A 17,005-nucleotide genomic window follows, 5' to 3' on the forward strand; every position below is an offset into this window, starting at 1 on the left:
TAAAAAATAAGGGCTAGTGTATAGCTTGATGACGGAGCACCCGAGTGGCATGCATGGGCCCTAGGCTCCATCTGAGCAAGAGTGGGAAGGGAGAGTTTGACATTGAGCCAGTGAGAGCTTTGGGAGACCCTCACGGTACATCCATGAGGATCCCGTCTGCTTTCTTGTTGACTGGGGGATGGGTTTCCTCCAGCTTCTTGACCTTTGCCAAGAGGGTGGGATGGAAAGGAGGGGGGAAGGAGGGTACTTGTCCATGGAAGGTGGACAAGTACCTTTGTCCCCACTGGTGAGATTATGCTTTCTCACGGAAGTTCTGGGACCCACCCCTTCCCCTCTGTCCACCATCCCAGTGTGTCGGGCAATATAAACAGCAGTAGTCGCCCAAAGACTTGAGCAAAGTAGAATTTTCCCTTCTCCTTAATATTGTATATATGTTGGTCACTCCTTAGGAGATGGTCATTGGCCCTCAATGTTCTAGGAAGAAGGTCTCGAACACAGGACTTCTTTATCCTAGATGTTTTTAATATGTGAAGAAATGTGTGTTGGGAAATGGACCAAGAAATGGATCCTTTTAGAAGTGTTCGCTTGAGGGCAGTGTCTGACCTGCCTGGCAAAGGCTCCCGAAGAATACAGACTGGGCTAGGTGACCACAAGTCCCATCCTTCCCTGGGAATCCTGGCTGGTGGAGAGCAGTGGAGTGGTCCCTAATCACAGGGACCCTGTCTTCCTCTGCTCTGTATGTTGATCATTCCAGAGCATCACCAAGATAAAAAGATTCTATTTGGACTATGGCTGTCCTATAACAGATGTTCTCTACAAAGAGACAAAGAGGGACGCTTTTGAACAAACACACTGTCCCATCTTTCCACTCTTCTAGTTAAATACGGGATCAGGAGGACCTTCTTAAGCTCCATGTACCCAAGTACCACATCCCCCTGACATACAGCCAGAGAAGTGTTAAGAACACGATGAGCATCTTTGCTTTAAGGGGCCGTAAGAAGCAGGCTCTCCTCCTGATAGGTCATTTCATGGCAAGAAGAAAGCCATCTTTTATTGGGTCCTCCCCCAGCCTTGGACTTACATGTGCGTCTGACTGAAATCCAGAACACAGTATTTCAAAAGTTGCTGGTTTAGTTCCAAATAGGTCACCCTCAGCAAACATTCCACCATGGGCTTTCCAGAAACCACACACCAGAGTATAAAAGTTTCCCTGCCCTCATTTTACCTAGTTGCCTCTAACCACAGCACCAGATTGAAGCGCTGGCAGAAGCCAGGGCCTTTCGGCTTCTAACACTTGGTTCCATGTGTTCCCCTGGGGGGGGGGGGGGCTCTGGCTGTAGGTTGCCTGGCTCTGAGGTTGTTGCTTTTGTGTTTTGTTTCTCGCCTGTGCTGAATTAATTAAGATGTCTTGGTTTAAGAGATCAAGGTGCAGGCACACCAGAGCTCCCTGAATACAGATGCGGGGGTTTGGAAATCTCTAGTACAAAGTGTGCGGTGTGAACACCACTGGCCCCCTCAGAGCTAATAAGGAAACATGCTCTCCACTCAGCCAGGCAGCATCGAATCCTCCTTCCCCCCAGAGGAGGTCAGCTATCAGATGAGGCAGCCGCGGGTTTTAGATCACGGTTAATAAGAAGCTATTACCCAAGGCCATGGTCCTGCACAGTCATCTAAGGTCCATCTTTCAATGGAGCGATGAAGGATGGGCATACATTCATCAACTACATCTTTCTGCTTGCTCTCATCCAAGAGTGACTTCATGTGCAAGATGGTCTATAATTCTAAGTGAAAATATGCCAAAAATATCCAGACAGGATGAAGGCCTCAAGAAGAATTTCAGTTTCCTCTGCATATGAAGAATTTACCACTACCCACACCAATCCTCAGGGAGAAGTCTGAACTCCATTACCAAAGTCCTCTGGTCCCCTGGAAATACTCAGTGAATGGCAGGAAGTATAAAAGATTTAAGTAAGACATACAGTTTTCCTTTAGAGCAATGTTCTTTTTTTTTTTTTTTTCTTTTTCGGTTTACCAGACTGCAAAACCAGCCTTCTCATGGAGCTCTTGCCTTCTCCCCACACATTACGCTTCTCTGCTAAGCAGACCTTGCAGAAATAAAATAGCCAAGCATTATGTGAGCCAGGTGGATGGTACTTGGGCCAGGAAGTAGGAGAGTGAGTGTGTCACTGTCTCCCAAGAACTTTGATATTTGACGGTTCAGAGCATACCCAATAAAGCATGCCGTGAACCCTGATATCTGTCTGTTCTGAACACACCAAATTAGACATGCTGGGTGAAGGAGAAACATGGAGTCTGAAATTAGCACTTTGTTGGTGCGAGATGATGCCTCATGAGTGGACTGGAGAGTGTTTTCCTCTCAGTGGTCCCCAAACCAGAACTAAGCATGTAGGACATCTGTCAAACTTAGGAGGCTGGGAACCGCCCCCTTCTGCAGAGAAAATCTCGTCTCTGATTGCTAAAGCCATGTCTTCCCAGATACTCATTGGCTTTGTTTCAAGAAATGCCCAGAAAGTTACCTTTTACTTTCTGTGTGGACTAGTCATGTGCTTTCCCAGAGACTCTGTAAGTGGTGAATCAGCAGTCCATCTGAGGAGAGGAGACTGAGCTGCAGGCTGAGTGGAGCAGGGTCAGGGCATCATTTTCCTTCCCTTTGCTGCTAACTAGCACCCACTGTTAGCTCTGAACCTCCCCCGTCCTTTCCTAAACCCCTTGAGACAAGTTCTCCTGCCGCCTGAGATTCCCCCAGTCCTGTGTCCATACCACGACTTATCATGTGTCCTTATCATGACTGATTTGGCAGGTCAGCTTTGACATGGGACAGGCTTGGGAGCCAACCTCAGGTGTGTCCCAAGGAAACAGCATTAGTCATTCTGACACCCCACAGAATTTTGGGAGTTTGATTTTGAGACTCCCAAGAATGCCAACCCAAGACAGAACTCTTTCAAGGTATCTAAGATAGAGACAATCTTGAAAAGTTGAGCCTGAAAACCTTTGGACCAAAAATTTTAGTCTGAAGGTCCTAAGCAGTGCCACCATGCATCTTTCCAGACAGGGCCCCCTGTTAGACACTTCCTCTTTGTCAACCCTTGATGGCCATTGTGTCATGTAATTTCCAGCCCAGGCCTCCTTTGGACCAGTGTTCAATCCTTCAGTAGGATAATGAGCTAGCCTGAATGTCAATGACTTCCAGAACCCTCCAAGAGGTGCCAGAGTGGAGGAATTGTGAAGGAGAAGCCACCCTGGGGTCCCAAAGTCTGTGTGCTAGTTACTGGCAAAGACCAGAAAGTTCCTTCCTGGACTGAGCCCAAATCTCAGTTTGAGTATGAAGTGCAAGTCATTCCTGAGAAATTCATCCAGAAAACATGTGCTGAGAACCTGCTCAGCACCGGAGATGGGAAGCAAGGCTCAGTTCCCACATGAGAAAGGCCTGCTTGCCCAACTTTTGGCAAGGGTAGCATCCATTTTTGAGTAAGCAGCCTCTAGAGAGAAAATGGAGCAAGAGAGAAGCACTCCTCTATATCATGAGGATGGGGGACCAGAGAAAGGAGGGCTGTACCAACAGTCAGTGGCACATCCTTTTGAGAGGTAAAGAAGCCAGTTGTAATTAGATGTATTTTTTCCTATTATTTAAATCGAAATAGGTAATTGAATCCTTAATTAATGGCTTTAAACTACCTTGGGATCTGATGTGCCAGAGAGTTATTCTAAATGCTAAATATGGCCGTGAAGGCATGCATGTATACCTCTGGTACATGCAAGGAGCCTCGTGCTTCAAGAAAAAAAAAATCTTTTCACACTTAAGCAGCAGTGTGTGAGGGAGTGTCCTCCCCTTGCTTCCTCTGCAAGGCCTTCTTGGCCTTTACTAGAATATTCACTCTGGTTCACTGTCTATCCCCCTGGATCAGCCTCTCAGGTAGTTAAGGTTTCCAGTGGGGGGAAAATGGTTGGGAAAAGAAGAGACAATTTGGAGCTCGTCTCTAGAATATTCATCTAAGTTCAGGCTACCAGTAATAATGGAACTTCCCTAGGCAAGGACGGGGGTAGAGCTGGGGATTTTCACCTTTGAAGTTACAAAAGAGCAGATAAAACTGTGTTGGAAGGCAGCCAGGCTGAGTGAAAGATCTGCAAAATCCCACTTAATGACCATCATGCCAGTCTCTGCTCCCCTTAAAAGGAGGAACACGCCTTAGGCAGGTGTTTCCCACTCCTCCATCTTCTACCCGCTTTGCACAGGAAATCGGGGAGAAGGCTCTGGCCGGCAGCCTGTGGGTTTAGAGGCCAAAGGGTGGCTCCAACCAGGTGCACCAATTAGGGCGAGAAGGAGATCTCTGAAGTTCCTAAGGAGTCCTTAGAAGTTTGTCTCCAAGGTCTTGGCATTCCCAAAAGAGTCGAGAGAATTTTATTAGGTCATTATCTGGCATGGTAATGTCTCTTCGATCCGAGCAGAGAGTATTTCACATCTGGGAAATTTTTAATGTCTTTTTTTTATTACACAGATGTTCACATCTGCAGACCTTCCCTTATGTGGGATTGTTTTCCTTTCCCTTGATAAATCTCTTGGCTCGCCCTACAAAATGAATCTACAATAGTCTTAAGCCAGCTCATGACAGATGTAAACTCTCTCGAGACCACTGTTTTTTATTTTACCCACTTTGTATTCGTGTTTGGAAACATTTATTAGTATTTATGTGAGTGAATTCAGAGAATGTGTTTGGTAAAATGAATTTATTCATGTTAGTGGATAGCAGACCGCATTATAGATTCATTTACAAACCTATAAATATAGAAAACAAAAAATGATTGGAAAGCTAAACTATAATCCTGCAGATTTCATTTTAAAATGCATTTGGTTTTCTGATGTTCCATATGCTTTTGGTTAAACTGGAAAGTGTAATGGCACTGAAATCTGCGAGTTTAGAAGGCACAGGTTATTCAGGCACCCTTCAATATCCATTGGAGGTCGTTCCCAGGTACCTCAGACATACCAAACCCATGGGTGCTCGAGTTCCCTGTATAAAATAGTGTGGGGTGTTTATATCACCCTCCACCCCCCCCCCATATATTTAAAATCATCTCCAGATGAAAATATAAATGCTACATGGTTTTACTGAATTGCTTAGGGAATAATGATGTTGAAAGTGTGTGTGTGTGTCTGTGTGTCTGTGTGTCTGTGTCTGTGTGTTCAACAGATATATAGTGGCTTCTTTCAGATGTTTTCAAATATATGGATCCACAGTTAGTTCAGTTTTTGAATTCAGAAGCCTCAGTTGTGAAGAGCCAACTGTAACCAGCTACATTTTTAAAAGGAAAGGTCATATGGCCCCCTACTCTAGGAACCCTCAGCCCTGGCCACATGGTGGCTAGGCCGTCAAGCTCTGGAAAGTACCCATGCCTGAATTACATGATCTGGGTAGACTTCAAGTTGCCAAACCAGAGGTCGCAGGGGAGCCAGCCACACACTGGAATTTGAGGATTCTATGGATGGGCCAAGCTGGTTATTTTCGTATTTAACTGGGTGCTCTCCTCCCCTCAAAAATTCAATCTACAGGTAATAAAATTTTTCTGACCCAAAAGATTAGTTCTGCAGTCACCCTGGCAGTCCCCAGGAAGAACTTCATTGATGCCCAGTGGGGTCTTAGGAGGATGATGGGAGCCTGGTTTCCAACAAATTGATGGACATGAGTCTAGATCCAACCCCTTTATCCCCTGAGAACCTGGACTTAGCCAAAGACCTGTGGGGCTCTCATGCCATTAGCTTCTCTCTAAGTGACCTTTCTGGGCCTTGCTTTCCCCATCTAAAATGATGGCAGTAATGTCTTCTTAGACTTGTGAGGAAAAAAAAAACGACAGGCTTGTAGAGAGATGTCATCACATCCTGTTCAATTTTGTTGACATTTAAGAACGAGTTTAAAAGTTATTTTGGTTCACTGTTTCAGAAGTTTCAGTCTGTGGTTCATTGTCCTGCTGCTTTGGGGCCTGTGGTGAGGAGGATTGTCACATCAGGGAACACAGAGCACACAGCAGAACAGAGCTGCTTGATTCATGGCTGGAGGAGAGACAGTGTGGATGAGACCAGAGTCTCACAGTCCCTGTCAAAGGCAGACCCTCAGAGCCAAGAACATCCCACTAAGTGCATCTCCCAGGGTTTTACCACTGCCCAATAGCATCTACCTGGAAACTGAGCCTTTACCCCATGGAAGGCATCCCAGATCATCCACAACTAAGTTGCAAGGACACCTCCTCAGTGGCCTGGCCCCTGTATCATCCCAGACTCCCTAAAATGAGGTTTGAAACAGATTCCTTCATGCTTGTGAAGGCACCACTTCTTTTCCTGAGACTATCAGTAATGGAAGCACTGTTGGACAATGAAACTTACTCTTAAAACATCACAAGTCAGGCTGGAGAGATGGCTCACAGGTTAAGAGCACTGGCTGTTCTTCCAGAGGTCATGAGTTCAATTCCTAGCAACCACATGGTAGATCACAACTATCTGTAATGAGATCTGGCGCCCTCTTCTGCATGCAGACAGATACTGTAAACATTTTATATGTATATATAGCTTAAAAAAAAAAAAAAAAAAAAAAAAAACCACCAGAAGCCAGCATCCAGGCCCTTCCTGTAGAACAGTGATTCTCAACCTGTGGGTTTCAACTCCTTTGGGGGTCAAATGACCCTTTCACAGGAGTCATATATCAGATATTTACATTAAGATTCATAACAGGGGGCTGGAGAGATGGCTCAGCGGTTAAGAGCACTGGCTGCTCTTCCAGAGGTCCTGAGTTCAGTTCCCAGCAACCACATGGTGGCTCACAACCAAGATCTGGTTTCCTCTTCTGGCATGCAGGCATACATGCGGGCAGAACAGTGTACACATAACAAATAAATACATCTTTTAAAAAAAATATTCATAACAGTAGCAAAATTACTGCTATGAAGTAGCAACGAAAATAATCTGATGGTTAGGGATCACCACAACACAAGGAACTGTATTAAAGGGTTGCCGCCTTAGGAAGTTTGAGAACCACTGCTGTAGAAGGAGTTTTCCCCACCACGGGAAGCAAATTCTGAAGAGCTAGGAGAAGTGAGGGTCAGAGGGGTGTAGTGGTTATCGCCATGGTCTCGATCCCCCTTCAGCCTCTAGGAATATGGCCTCAAACAGGCGCCTCCATTCCCTTCTCTGTGCAGTGGGAGGAACAGGTGTTCCTGTTTCATCAGGAAGGGGCCAGTGAGGTGCAGCTCCTGTCGCCAACAGGGCTAACCTGTGTGTCTTCCTCCCTCCCAGTGCCTAGCCCGCCCTGTAATGGCTTTGACAACACCCTCTCAAGACCTTGCCGCGTGCCCCTAGGAAAGGAGGTCTGCTTCATTGCCACTGTACGTCTGGCAACACCGCAGTTCTTAAAGGCAAGTTCCCGACAGGGACGTCCCGATGGGGACCTATTTCAGTGACGTCACATTCGGCTACATGTCATGAATGATCCTTGTGGGGGAGAATAAAATTGCAGTAAAGTTAGTTTTAAAAATCGTTTTCAAAACTCTAAATGTTGCCGGGCGGTGGTGGTGCACACCTTTAATCTCAGCACTCGGGAGGCAGAGGCAGATGGATCTCTGTGAGTTTGAGGCCAGCCTGGGCTACAGAGTGAGTTCCAGGAAAGGCTCCAAAGCTACACAGAGAAACCCTGTCTCAAAAAAACCAAAAAACAAAAAAACCCTCTACATGTTTAGGTTCTGTGCCTGCCCCTATGGCTCATCCCAAGCCCCAGGGGCAGGTTCCAGTGGGTTTTTTGTTTGTTTGAAGGCAGCACCCACTGCTGATGAATCCACAAAGATGTTGTTGGCAAGGCTTCATATCCTTGCACTACCGTTATGCACTGAGTAGGTGTGTCTCACACTGTGAGTCAAAAAATGTGAGCATTTATTATTGTATTTCCCCTCCGTGATCACACCTCACTTCTCTGGTACAAATGTGGATGGAATTAAACTAGCAATTCAAATCCAGATGAAAAGCCATCTCCCCATGTTTCCTACACTTCCAGATAATGGGAAGGGGGTGAGGCACAGTTTGGCTTCTTCTAGGTACTTTTCCCAGTTTGTGAAATAAATTTAGGATCGGCTAATACAGAAATTAGCTACAGATGACAAATTTCGGTCCAGCGCTATTTGAGATTGGCTCAGAACAGTTTTAACTTGTGTTACCCATCGCTCATTCCTTTTGAACCAACCAAGGGTGAGCATTTGGCACCCTGAGCAACATTCTGGTTTTTTTTTTTTTTTTTCTTTTTTTCCCTTTTCCAACACAGGAAATGTGTGTAGCTGACGAACCTTTAGAGGAATTCACTTCGAGGCATAGCTTGGAATGGAAATTTTTATTTCTGGATCACAGGTTTGTGAGAAGAAAAACATATTTGAGTTGGGTCCTTTTCAAGCGTTGTTTGCCTGGGCCAGGCTCTGCTTGGGAGAATAAAGTCCAGCCTGGTCCAGTGGAGGGGAAGAACTCCTTGGCAGTAAGAACAGTTGTTCCCAGCTGAGGGGAAGGTCAGTATCCTGACACCCGTGTGCCTGTCCCATTTGTGCTCAGGTCCGATGTTCCCCCAAGACATTTTTGGGATGGTCCCAACTTAGGCCATTTCTATTTCCTGATTGGCAAAAACAAATATGGGGAGAGAGAGTCTCTCGTTTCTTCAACCCTCCCCCCCCCCCCGAATCCTTCAACCCAGCGCTTTCTTTCCTTCACAGCACCGTCCCCAGTTTATGAACTAGCAACCACCCACTCCCTGCCCTTTCATTCCGGGCATTGTGCTGACCCAGTCTATAGCCATTTCAAATTCTTCTCTATCATTTGGGCCAGGTTATCCCAAGGAATGCAGTCCCTATATGCTGACATAGATGAGTCCTTTTTAAATAGGAGCTCGCTGGTCCCAATTGTCATTACAACACTGTTTTCTGGCCTCTGGTTCCTGATAAACAAGGCCTCCATGGAAACCACTGAGTGCAAACTGCCCCTGTCACTGAGTGTTACCACCAGCTTGTGAACTGTGCAGCATTCCTTCTCGTGAAGAGATCCTCTTGTCTCCCTGCAGAGCCCCTCCAATCATAGGATACCTGCCCTTTGAAGTACTGGGCACCTCAGGCTATGACTACTACCACATCGATGACCTGGAGCTCCTGGCCAGGTGCCACCAGCACCGTAAGTATCACTCACCAGCCCCGCCAGGAGTCTTGTGCTTACTTTACAAGGGTCCAAACAGCAGGAGTCTGTGCACCTGGAAGTCTGTTTGCCACAGTGGGGCAGACATGGCGTCCCATGCAGTAATCGTATGGGCCAATAGTGTTCTTCCCTATGCTTAGCTCCGTGGTTCCTGCTTTAACTTGGAATTGATATTGCCCCAATGCCCAGCAAAACATCCCACTACCAACCAGAGGAGTCCCACCCTTTCATCCTAATCAAGAACTTAAGGCAAGGTTAGACTTTCTTTTAGGCTATGGAATGCATTTGAAAGACAAAATACTAAATACTCTTCCTGTCCGTAATCAGCAGGTCGGATATTGGTCCCTGACCACAGGGCTGTGACTGGCCTTCTGTCCTCAAAGACAACATTCTCAAGGCAGTGGCTTTGTGGCTTGAGTTTCCTAGTAAACGCCCTTTTAGATGTTCACCCAAAAGATGCCAGTACCCAGGGCCAGCATCTCCTGGCTGCCCTCCGGGGCAGGGTCTGTTGAGAAATCCAGAAGCAGGTGACTTTGCACAATGCTGCCAGGAAGGAAGCCTATGTAGAAGAGATACACACAGGATCGGGGAGGGGGGCGCGGTTTGGGGCATCGGGAGGGCCCAGTCTACAGCTGATGGAAAAGTCAGAGAAGGCTCAGTGCCTGCCACGGAAGAGGGGAACACTCCAAGAAACATTCAGGGTAAGCCTCATGCTGTAGGAGAGCAAGAATTACAAGCTCTTCCAGGTCTCATTTCACAAGAAGACTCCGGAATCAACCACTCAGGGTCATAGTTTCAGTGCCAACTCTCAGCTTTGAGTAAGAACGGCGTCCCTAACATGGAGCTATGGATTCTGACCAACGGACCACAGACTCTGGTCTTCAGTAGTGGCTGTTAGGACTTCCTTCTCTGTGCCATCCTTGTTGACAAGGGAACACGCTGGAGTTGCAACTAGATCTGTAGGGATGGAAAGTTCATCTTAACCTCGTCTTCACCTTAACCCTTTGCTTCTCAAAATGTAGCTTTTACCCAAGCTGCAAGAACACCAGGTTAGCTACAGCTGTAGGCTCTCGGTCTCCCTCTACCAGGAATCAGGAATGAGAAATATCCATTTCCACAAGTCCCTCCAGCGGATTGGCGTGCACATTCAGATTTGAGAGGCATGATTGCTTTCAGCCTCTGGCTGCCTCCGACTCTTCTAGCATAGAGAAGGCACTCAGGTTACAGAATCTCACTAGGCATCTGTAGACTGGCCCAGTGACTCGGGCAAGAAGTGCATGCTTTGCGGAGCCCACACTTACACTCCGCTGGGCTTCTCTACTCAGCTCCACATCTGAACAGTTCAGTGCTCCTTTGCCAGCTTCACGTTCCTAGGTAAGATTCCACACGACTGTTTTCATTACAAGATGCTAAACTGTGGGCACGGTGGTAATAAAATCTAAATTGGTCTTCTTCCTTGGATCCATAATTTATCCTTCCCCCTCACGTGAGCTAATAAACCACCGGCATGCGTTCTGTCCTGGATACTCCCCCAAAGGAGGCATCCATCTGCAGACATAACTCTAGAGGCTCTGAAGCAGCCAGGCAGCTGCAGGGGGAGACCTGGGCTGCAGGCATCCTTGCCAGACTCTCTGTTCTAAAACGGTGTAGACTGAGACTCAACTGTTGGTGACAGCTGTAGATGCCCATCGGTTGCTGGCTGGCAGGTCTATTTTGGGTCCATTTCTCTCAGTGTCTGGATGCTCCGTCCTCTGCTCAGCTCTTGATGTCCCAATGGCATCTATCTCACCTGTGGGAAGAAAACCAAGGTCTCTTTTTACTTAAATCTCCAGATGGAAAAATCTATCCTTGTGTGCCCTTATGTGAAGAACTTTTTCAGCCTTAGAGCATTTGGGAACATATGGAATCATTGTATTAAGAATTCTTCACACAGGGTGACAGTGGCACACGCCTTTAATCCCAGTACTCAGGAGGCAGAGGCAGACAGATCTCTGTGAGTTCAAGACCAGCCTGGTCTACAGAGTGGGTCCCGGGACAGCCAAGACTACACAGGAAAAACTTTGTCTGAAAAAAAAAAAAAAAAAGCAAAAAGGGGGGGCGGAATTCTTCAGTTTGACTGAGTATGACTAAGTCATATCTCTTGCCTACTAAGCATGAGTTCCCAAATTCAACCCCCAGCACCTCACAACCTCCCCAAAGTATCAGATTGTGTGATAATAGTCACTTAAAATACAGTGCAACCAGAGAAATAAGCAATATTTGGTGCTATCTTCTGGAACTTTTGGATTTTAGTAGTAAGCCTCGGGCAAAGGGTCACTTTTACATTCCATGCAAAGTCTACTATTTTTTTTTTCCCTCCTAGTGATGCAGTTTGGCAAAGGGAAATCATGTTGTTACCGGTTTCTAACCAAAGGGCAGCAGTGGATTTGGTTACAGACACACTACTACATCACCTACCACCAATGGAATTCCAAGCCCGAGTTCATCGTGTGCACACACTCGGTGGTCAGGTACTGTACAGGCTGGCAGTCTGGGGGAGGCCATCAAGGGTGTAGGGAAGGATCAGGGGCCACCTTAAGGACACCCCGTGTCAGAGGAAAAGCTCTGGCTGTCACCTGCAGCAAGCTGGATGGTCAGACCTCAGCCCCTGCCCAGGTACACACACCTTCTCTCCTCCCAGCTCTGAGACACGTGAGTTTTCAATCAAGCCCCTTTGAAAGCTGCCAGGATATTATTTAGAAGTTCCAGCTTCACTGACCTACTTACATATTTTCCCTCATCTCTATCCATCCCCCAGCTTCCCCTTGTTGCTGTTTTTGAGAACATTAAAATGTTGCTTCCAAATAACTCAAGCACATACTTCTTTTTTTCTTTAAGGCTTCAAAAACCCCTGCTGGCAACTGAGGCAGTATTAGGACAACAGCTGGGCTGCCTGTAGGAAAGTGGTCCTGAGGGTCCCTAGTAGCTTTGGGGAACCCACAGCTCAGGGTGCATGAGCAGGAACTCAAAGGGTAACAATGTGTCCAGCACGGCATAGATGTGTCTTGTGTGGATCCCCAACTCTCAGAGGTAAAGGAAACTGGTTATTCACCCTCCGTCTGAGGAGAGAAATGCCAAGCAGACAAGTCATCCAGAGGCTGGTTTAGAAGAGAGACTTTGTGCCCAGCATAGTGTCACACTCCTATAATCCTAGCATGAGGGAGGCTGAGCCAGGAGGATCTCAAGTTTGAGGCCAGGCTGGGCTACAGAGTGAGACCCTATCTCAGAAAAAAAATCTAATAAAATAATAAATAGTCCACCCCGATATCAAGTGGATTTTGGGTCCATGTATTTGGCTAACCACTGATGGAAAATAATTCTAAATTACATTTACACTAAACATATACAAGCATTTTTCTTCTCACTGTCCCCTAAAGAGCATAGAATACCAACTACACACATGTCATTTACATTGTCTTAAGTGTTAGAAGGAAGTTAGAGATGATTTGAAATTTACAAGAGGATGTAGAACAAGTGATGTGTAAATACTACCCCCTTTTATGTTAGGGACTTGAGCATCTATGGTTTTTAGTATCCAAGGGGGTCCCGAATCTGGTTCCCATGGATAGTGAGGGATGACAGTATATATATAACATATATATGAAGGTGGATACACACCTACACATGTAGAATAGTCGTGTTTAGTGTGCAGAGAATAGAGAAAAGCACTCTATTCTCAGCCAGTGACCTTGATCTCATTTCATTTCATTTTTGTGCCCATGCTCAGACTCACTCTTCAGCTCCCAGCCCATCCTTTTGGATTTCCTCAGCCAGTGGCTTATGACTTCATGGCCAGTAGTCATCCACTGCCTCTCAGCCTGTCTTTTCCAGTAGGTTGCTTAGGCCCCGGGGAAGGGTAGATGCCACCCTCCTTGATCCTCCACCTCCCAAATCACAGGAAGAAGCTAGCTCTAGGAGAGCATGGGAAATGAACTGAGTAAATAAATAAGGGGTCAAATGCTCCAGGGTCTCATCCCAGTCGCCTCCCCATCCGGCAGCTCCACACTGGAGTTGATCTACAGTGGTGACAAAATGGATCCCTAGATTCAGCAGTGGCCTGGGTCTGGCTAGTTTTAGGTTTGTTTCTTTATATAACTTCCAGATATACTGCCTATAATGAGTATGTTTGAAGCACAGTTTTTAGCTCTTTACAGGCAGAAGCTTATCAACAAATACAAATATATCTTAAAAGCTACCGTATCTGGAGGTTTTGGGAAACAAAGGGAGAGAGCATAGTGGGGAAGGAAATAAAGCCATGCCGGAAATGGAAACGTCCGCAATATAATATTAGAATCCTTGTAAGGCAATTAGGTGGGAATGAAACGCAATGTCCTAAGCAGGTCACAGATGGGCTATTTTGTGCCACATATGCCATGAGTAGGTTTTATGTAGAGGGCCCCCACGTGCTCTGTTGGGTATTGCCCTCCTGGAATGTCCCAGCTCCACTGTGGTCTGTCTCTTTCCCGAGCAGTTATGCAGACGTCCGGGTGGAAAGGAGACAGGAACTGGCTTTGGAAGACCCACCAACAGAGGCCATGCATCCCTCTACACTGAAGGTGAGCTCATCCCTGCCCAGAGGGTGAAAACAACGAAGGACTAAGCAATGGCACCTACCATGGGTTGTTCTGATAAATACTGAGATAGCGAGAGCAGAAGCCTCTCTAACTGAGCGCTTGCTCTAGTTCTGCAGTACTCTCCGTGATTGGGGGAGGGAGGGGGTGTTTGTTTATTTGCCTTTCATGAAGGTCCTATGAGGTGGACACTAGGTGCGCTCTTCCCTCGGAGCACGGGAGCATGGGTAGGTACCCGAGGGCACACTTGTAAGAGCTGCCTCAGAAACAGCCTCTGGACTCCAGGAATGGCTTGGCAGCTTCCCAGCCTTCCAATGACGGCTATAAAAAGCCCAGTTTGCAGTGCAGCCGCAGATAAAATGCTGGGGAGTAATTCCATCACCCACTAGAGTGTGGAACAATTGTTGTGTTGTTTCCAGTTCTTAGCCTGTCCCTCCTGCTCTTTCTGGCTTGGGTTTTGCTCTGTGGCTCTGGGAATGGAATCCACGCAAAGCCACTGTCCCGGGTCTCTATGTTGCTTCTACTCCAGTGTCCCAGAGTTTAGTTGAGAGCCACGGTTGTCAGCTTTGTATAAAGAACTCTGATGTAAAAGAGATCTTCCAGTCTACAAATCCCATTGCCTCCTTCCTTCCCCTACCCTGAGTTCTCTGGCTTTTCCTCAGACAATGCCAAGGAGCTGGGAAGATCATCTACAAGTAGACCAGAGCCTCAGTCCTCAAAGGTCATTCATAAAGCAAGCAGAAACATTAGAAGACAGAGAGAAAAGGCAAGAGAGGAAAGGGAGTGTTGTATTTCACTAAAGCTAAGAACCTAGAAGGGCCAATGTTATCTTAAGAAAGCGAAAATGCTGCCAGTCAGTCTATGAAATAAGGATTTTCTCTCATCAACTGTGGGACGAAAACCTTTCTCGGATATGTTGAAAGGTAGTCCTAGGCTGTCCAGCCATCTAGATTCCAGAGTTCTGACCAGAGGCTCGGGGCAGCCTGCGATCCTGTCTGGGACCAACACAAACATCTCCCATCCCTTGCCGATGACATTGGGAGGAAGAAGACGTCCCCCCCTTTTTTTTTTTGGTTTTTCGAGACAGGGTTTCTCTGTGTAGCTTTGCACCTTTTCCTAGAACTCACTTGGTAGCCCAGGCTGGCCTCAAACTCACAGAGATCCGCCTGGCTCTGCCTCCCAAGTGCTGGGATTAAAGGTGTGTGCCACCACCGCCCGGCAGGAGACGTCCCCTTTAGAGATCAGAGAGCAGTGTCTGAAGAGGCCTACCTGCTGCCATGCTGCCTCTGGGAGTCGTCACTTTGCATTCTGACACCAGGAGGCTGCCATTGCTTAGGGAAGTGTCTGGTCCCCAGCTGGCCACATCACACACCATGCATCCTGTCAGAGAATGGAATTCTGCTCGTGTTAGACAAGTGTTAGACACCCCACCCATGACAACTGAGGAGCAGGTATCATGCGTACCCACCCGTCAGCCAACCAGAAATTTGTCACTCAGGTTTCTGAGTGACAAGGTAGCAGCTCCTTTTGAAGTGGAACTTCTGGGACCTTGCTTCTCCAGCTGTCTGTGGTGATCGTATTTGGGGGAGTTTTACTGTTCCGCTGACTGGCCTGTTTGTGAAATGCCTATTCCATGGCTAGATTGATATTCCGTGGGGGCAATGGGGGGCAATGGCTGTGGAAGTCCCTCGATGTGCACACTCACTCCCTGGGCTGATCCCTCTGCTGAGCAGGAGCATGCAGTTCACTACGGTCATGATGCAGTGACCCTTGAACCAGCCTTATCTAAGGAGATTGTCACTAAGCAGCTGATATTTCCCAACACACATACAGGCACTTTCTCTCACTCTATTTGACGCAACAGCTGGTAGGTCTCATATCAGTCACCCAAGTCCTCTTTGCAGATACACACACACACACACACACACACACACACACACACACACACACACACACACACACACACACACCATGGTAGCAACCATCCTTACAGGAGCCATGAGCCTAAAGACAGAACAGCACATGGGATCACATATGTGAAATTGAAATACCCAGGTCAGTGGTCATAACACAGTGGGTACTGGCAATTTCCACCCTTCTGAGTGGGAACGGAACTCGGGAGAATAAACACTACTTTTTCTTCTTTGGTTTTAAGAAAAAACTATCATAACCCCGATTTTCATACACTTATGACACCTAAGCCGTAGAGGAGGGAAACTGGGCCGCCACAGCTGCTTTTCCTCTCATCGTGCCTTGTTTGGGGTAGAGACGGCCTGGAAGCCAGGACCAGTAAAGAGTCAGAGAGATCAAAAGATGAGAGACCCCAGGCTCCTCACCCACGCAGCGAGCAAGCACCAGGGGCACTTGAGGAGCGTCTTGTGACGGCCTAATGGCATTTACCTCACAGGCCACGTTAGCGACCCAGGGCTAACAGTGGCCTGATTGCTTTCTGATCTCTCATTTCAGAATGCCAACATTCTGGGTGATAAGATAACAATTTTAAAATTTATTATTTAATTATTATTAATTTTAATAATAAGGGAAAATAGAATGCACAGTCTGTGGAGGTATGAAAATTCAGAATAAAAGCTGAGAAGGTATAGATAAATGTAGCTTGTAAGACATAAGCCTCTCAGTGATTCTATATGACACAGGAGTATCTACTCTACCCAAATGTACTTACAATGTTGCCAAAAAAGACAGAGTATTTCTCTCAATTTCTTCCTCAGTCTTCTAGGTACGTTCTTGTTCTACACACATGACTAAGTCACGTCATTCATTCATTCATGGACTCTTAACACTGAAATAAGAATTTATGTATGCATGTGTGTTTTTTTTTTTTTCAGGAAAAGGACTCAAGCCTGGAGCCTCAGCAGCACTTTAATGCACTTGACATGGGTCCCTCAGGTCTGACTACAAGTCCTTCGCCATCAGCGTCCTCAAGGAGTTCCCACAAGTCCTCACACACAGCCATGTCAGAACCCGCCTGTGAGTGCCGTTCCCTAGATGGGTCCTGGATGGGAACCCCATCAGACCAGGGACACAGAGTCACACAAAGGCCCAGACTGAGTTGGGCCAGGCCATCTGTACCCAGAAGGCACAGTTTATGCTCTGTATTTCATACCTCACGGATCGCTGCTTTCCCATATGTGTTAGTTAGGGTTTCTAT

At 46.8% G+C, this 17,005-nt stretch overlaps 1 protein-coding gene across 2 annotated transcripts in view; it reads left to right on the forward strand.

Annotated features, from left to right (window-relative positions):
• Npas2 (neuronal PAS domain protein 2) overlaps positions 1 to 17,005 on the forward strand; it is a 183,075-nt gene that overhangs the window by 131,894 nt on the left and 34,176 nt on the right. For both annotated transcript variants that reach the window (XM_037199782.1, XM_028865753.2), the window contains exons 8-13: positions 7,304 to 7,422; positions 8,319 to 8,401; positions 9,099 to 9,205; positions 11,589 to 11,736; positions 13,737 to 13,821; positions 16,683 to 16,824. In XM_037199782.1, the coding sequence (XP_037055677.1) occupies positions 7,304 to 7,422; positions 8,319 to 8,401; positions 9,099 to 9,205; positions 11,589 to 11,736; positions 13,737 to 13,821; positions 16,683 to 16,824 (684 nt within the window). The remainder of the gene's footprint in view (positions 1 to 7,303; positions 7,423 to 8,318; positions 8,402 to 9,098; positions 9,206 to 11,588; positions 11,737 to 13,736; positions 13,822 to 16,682; positions 16,825 to 17,005) is intronic.

The sequence above is a fragment of the Peromyscus leucopus genome, chromosome 16_21 (assembly GCF_004664715.2).
Source record: "Peromyscus leucopus breed LL Stock chromosome 16_21, UCI_PerLeu_2.1, whole genome shotgun sequence".
Taxonomy (NCBI): domain Eukaryota; kingdom Metazoa; phylum Chordata; class Mammalia; order Rodentia; family Cricetidae; genus Peromyscus; species Peromyscus leucopus.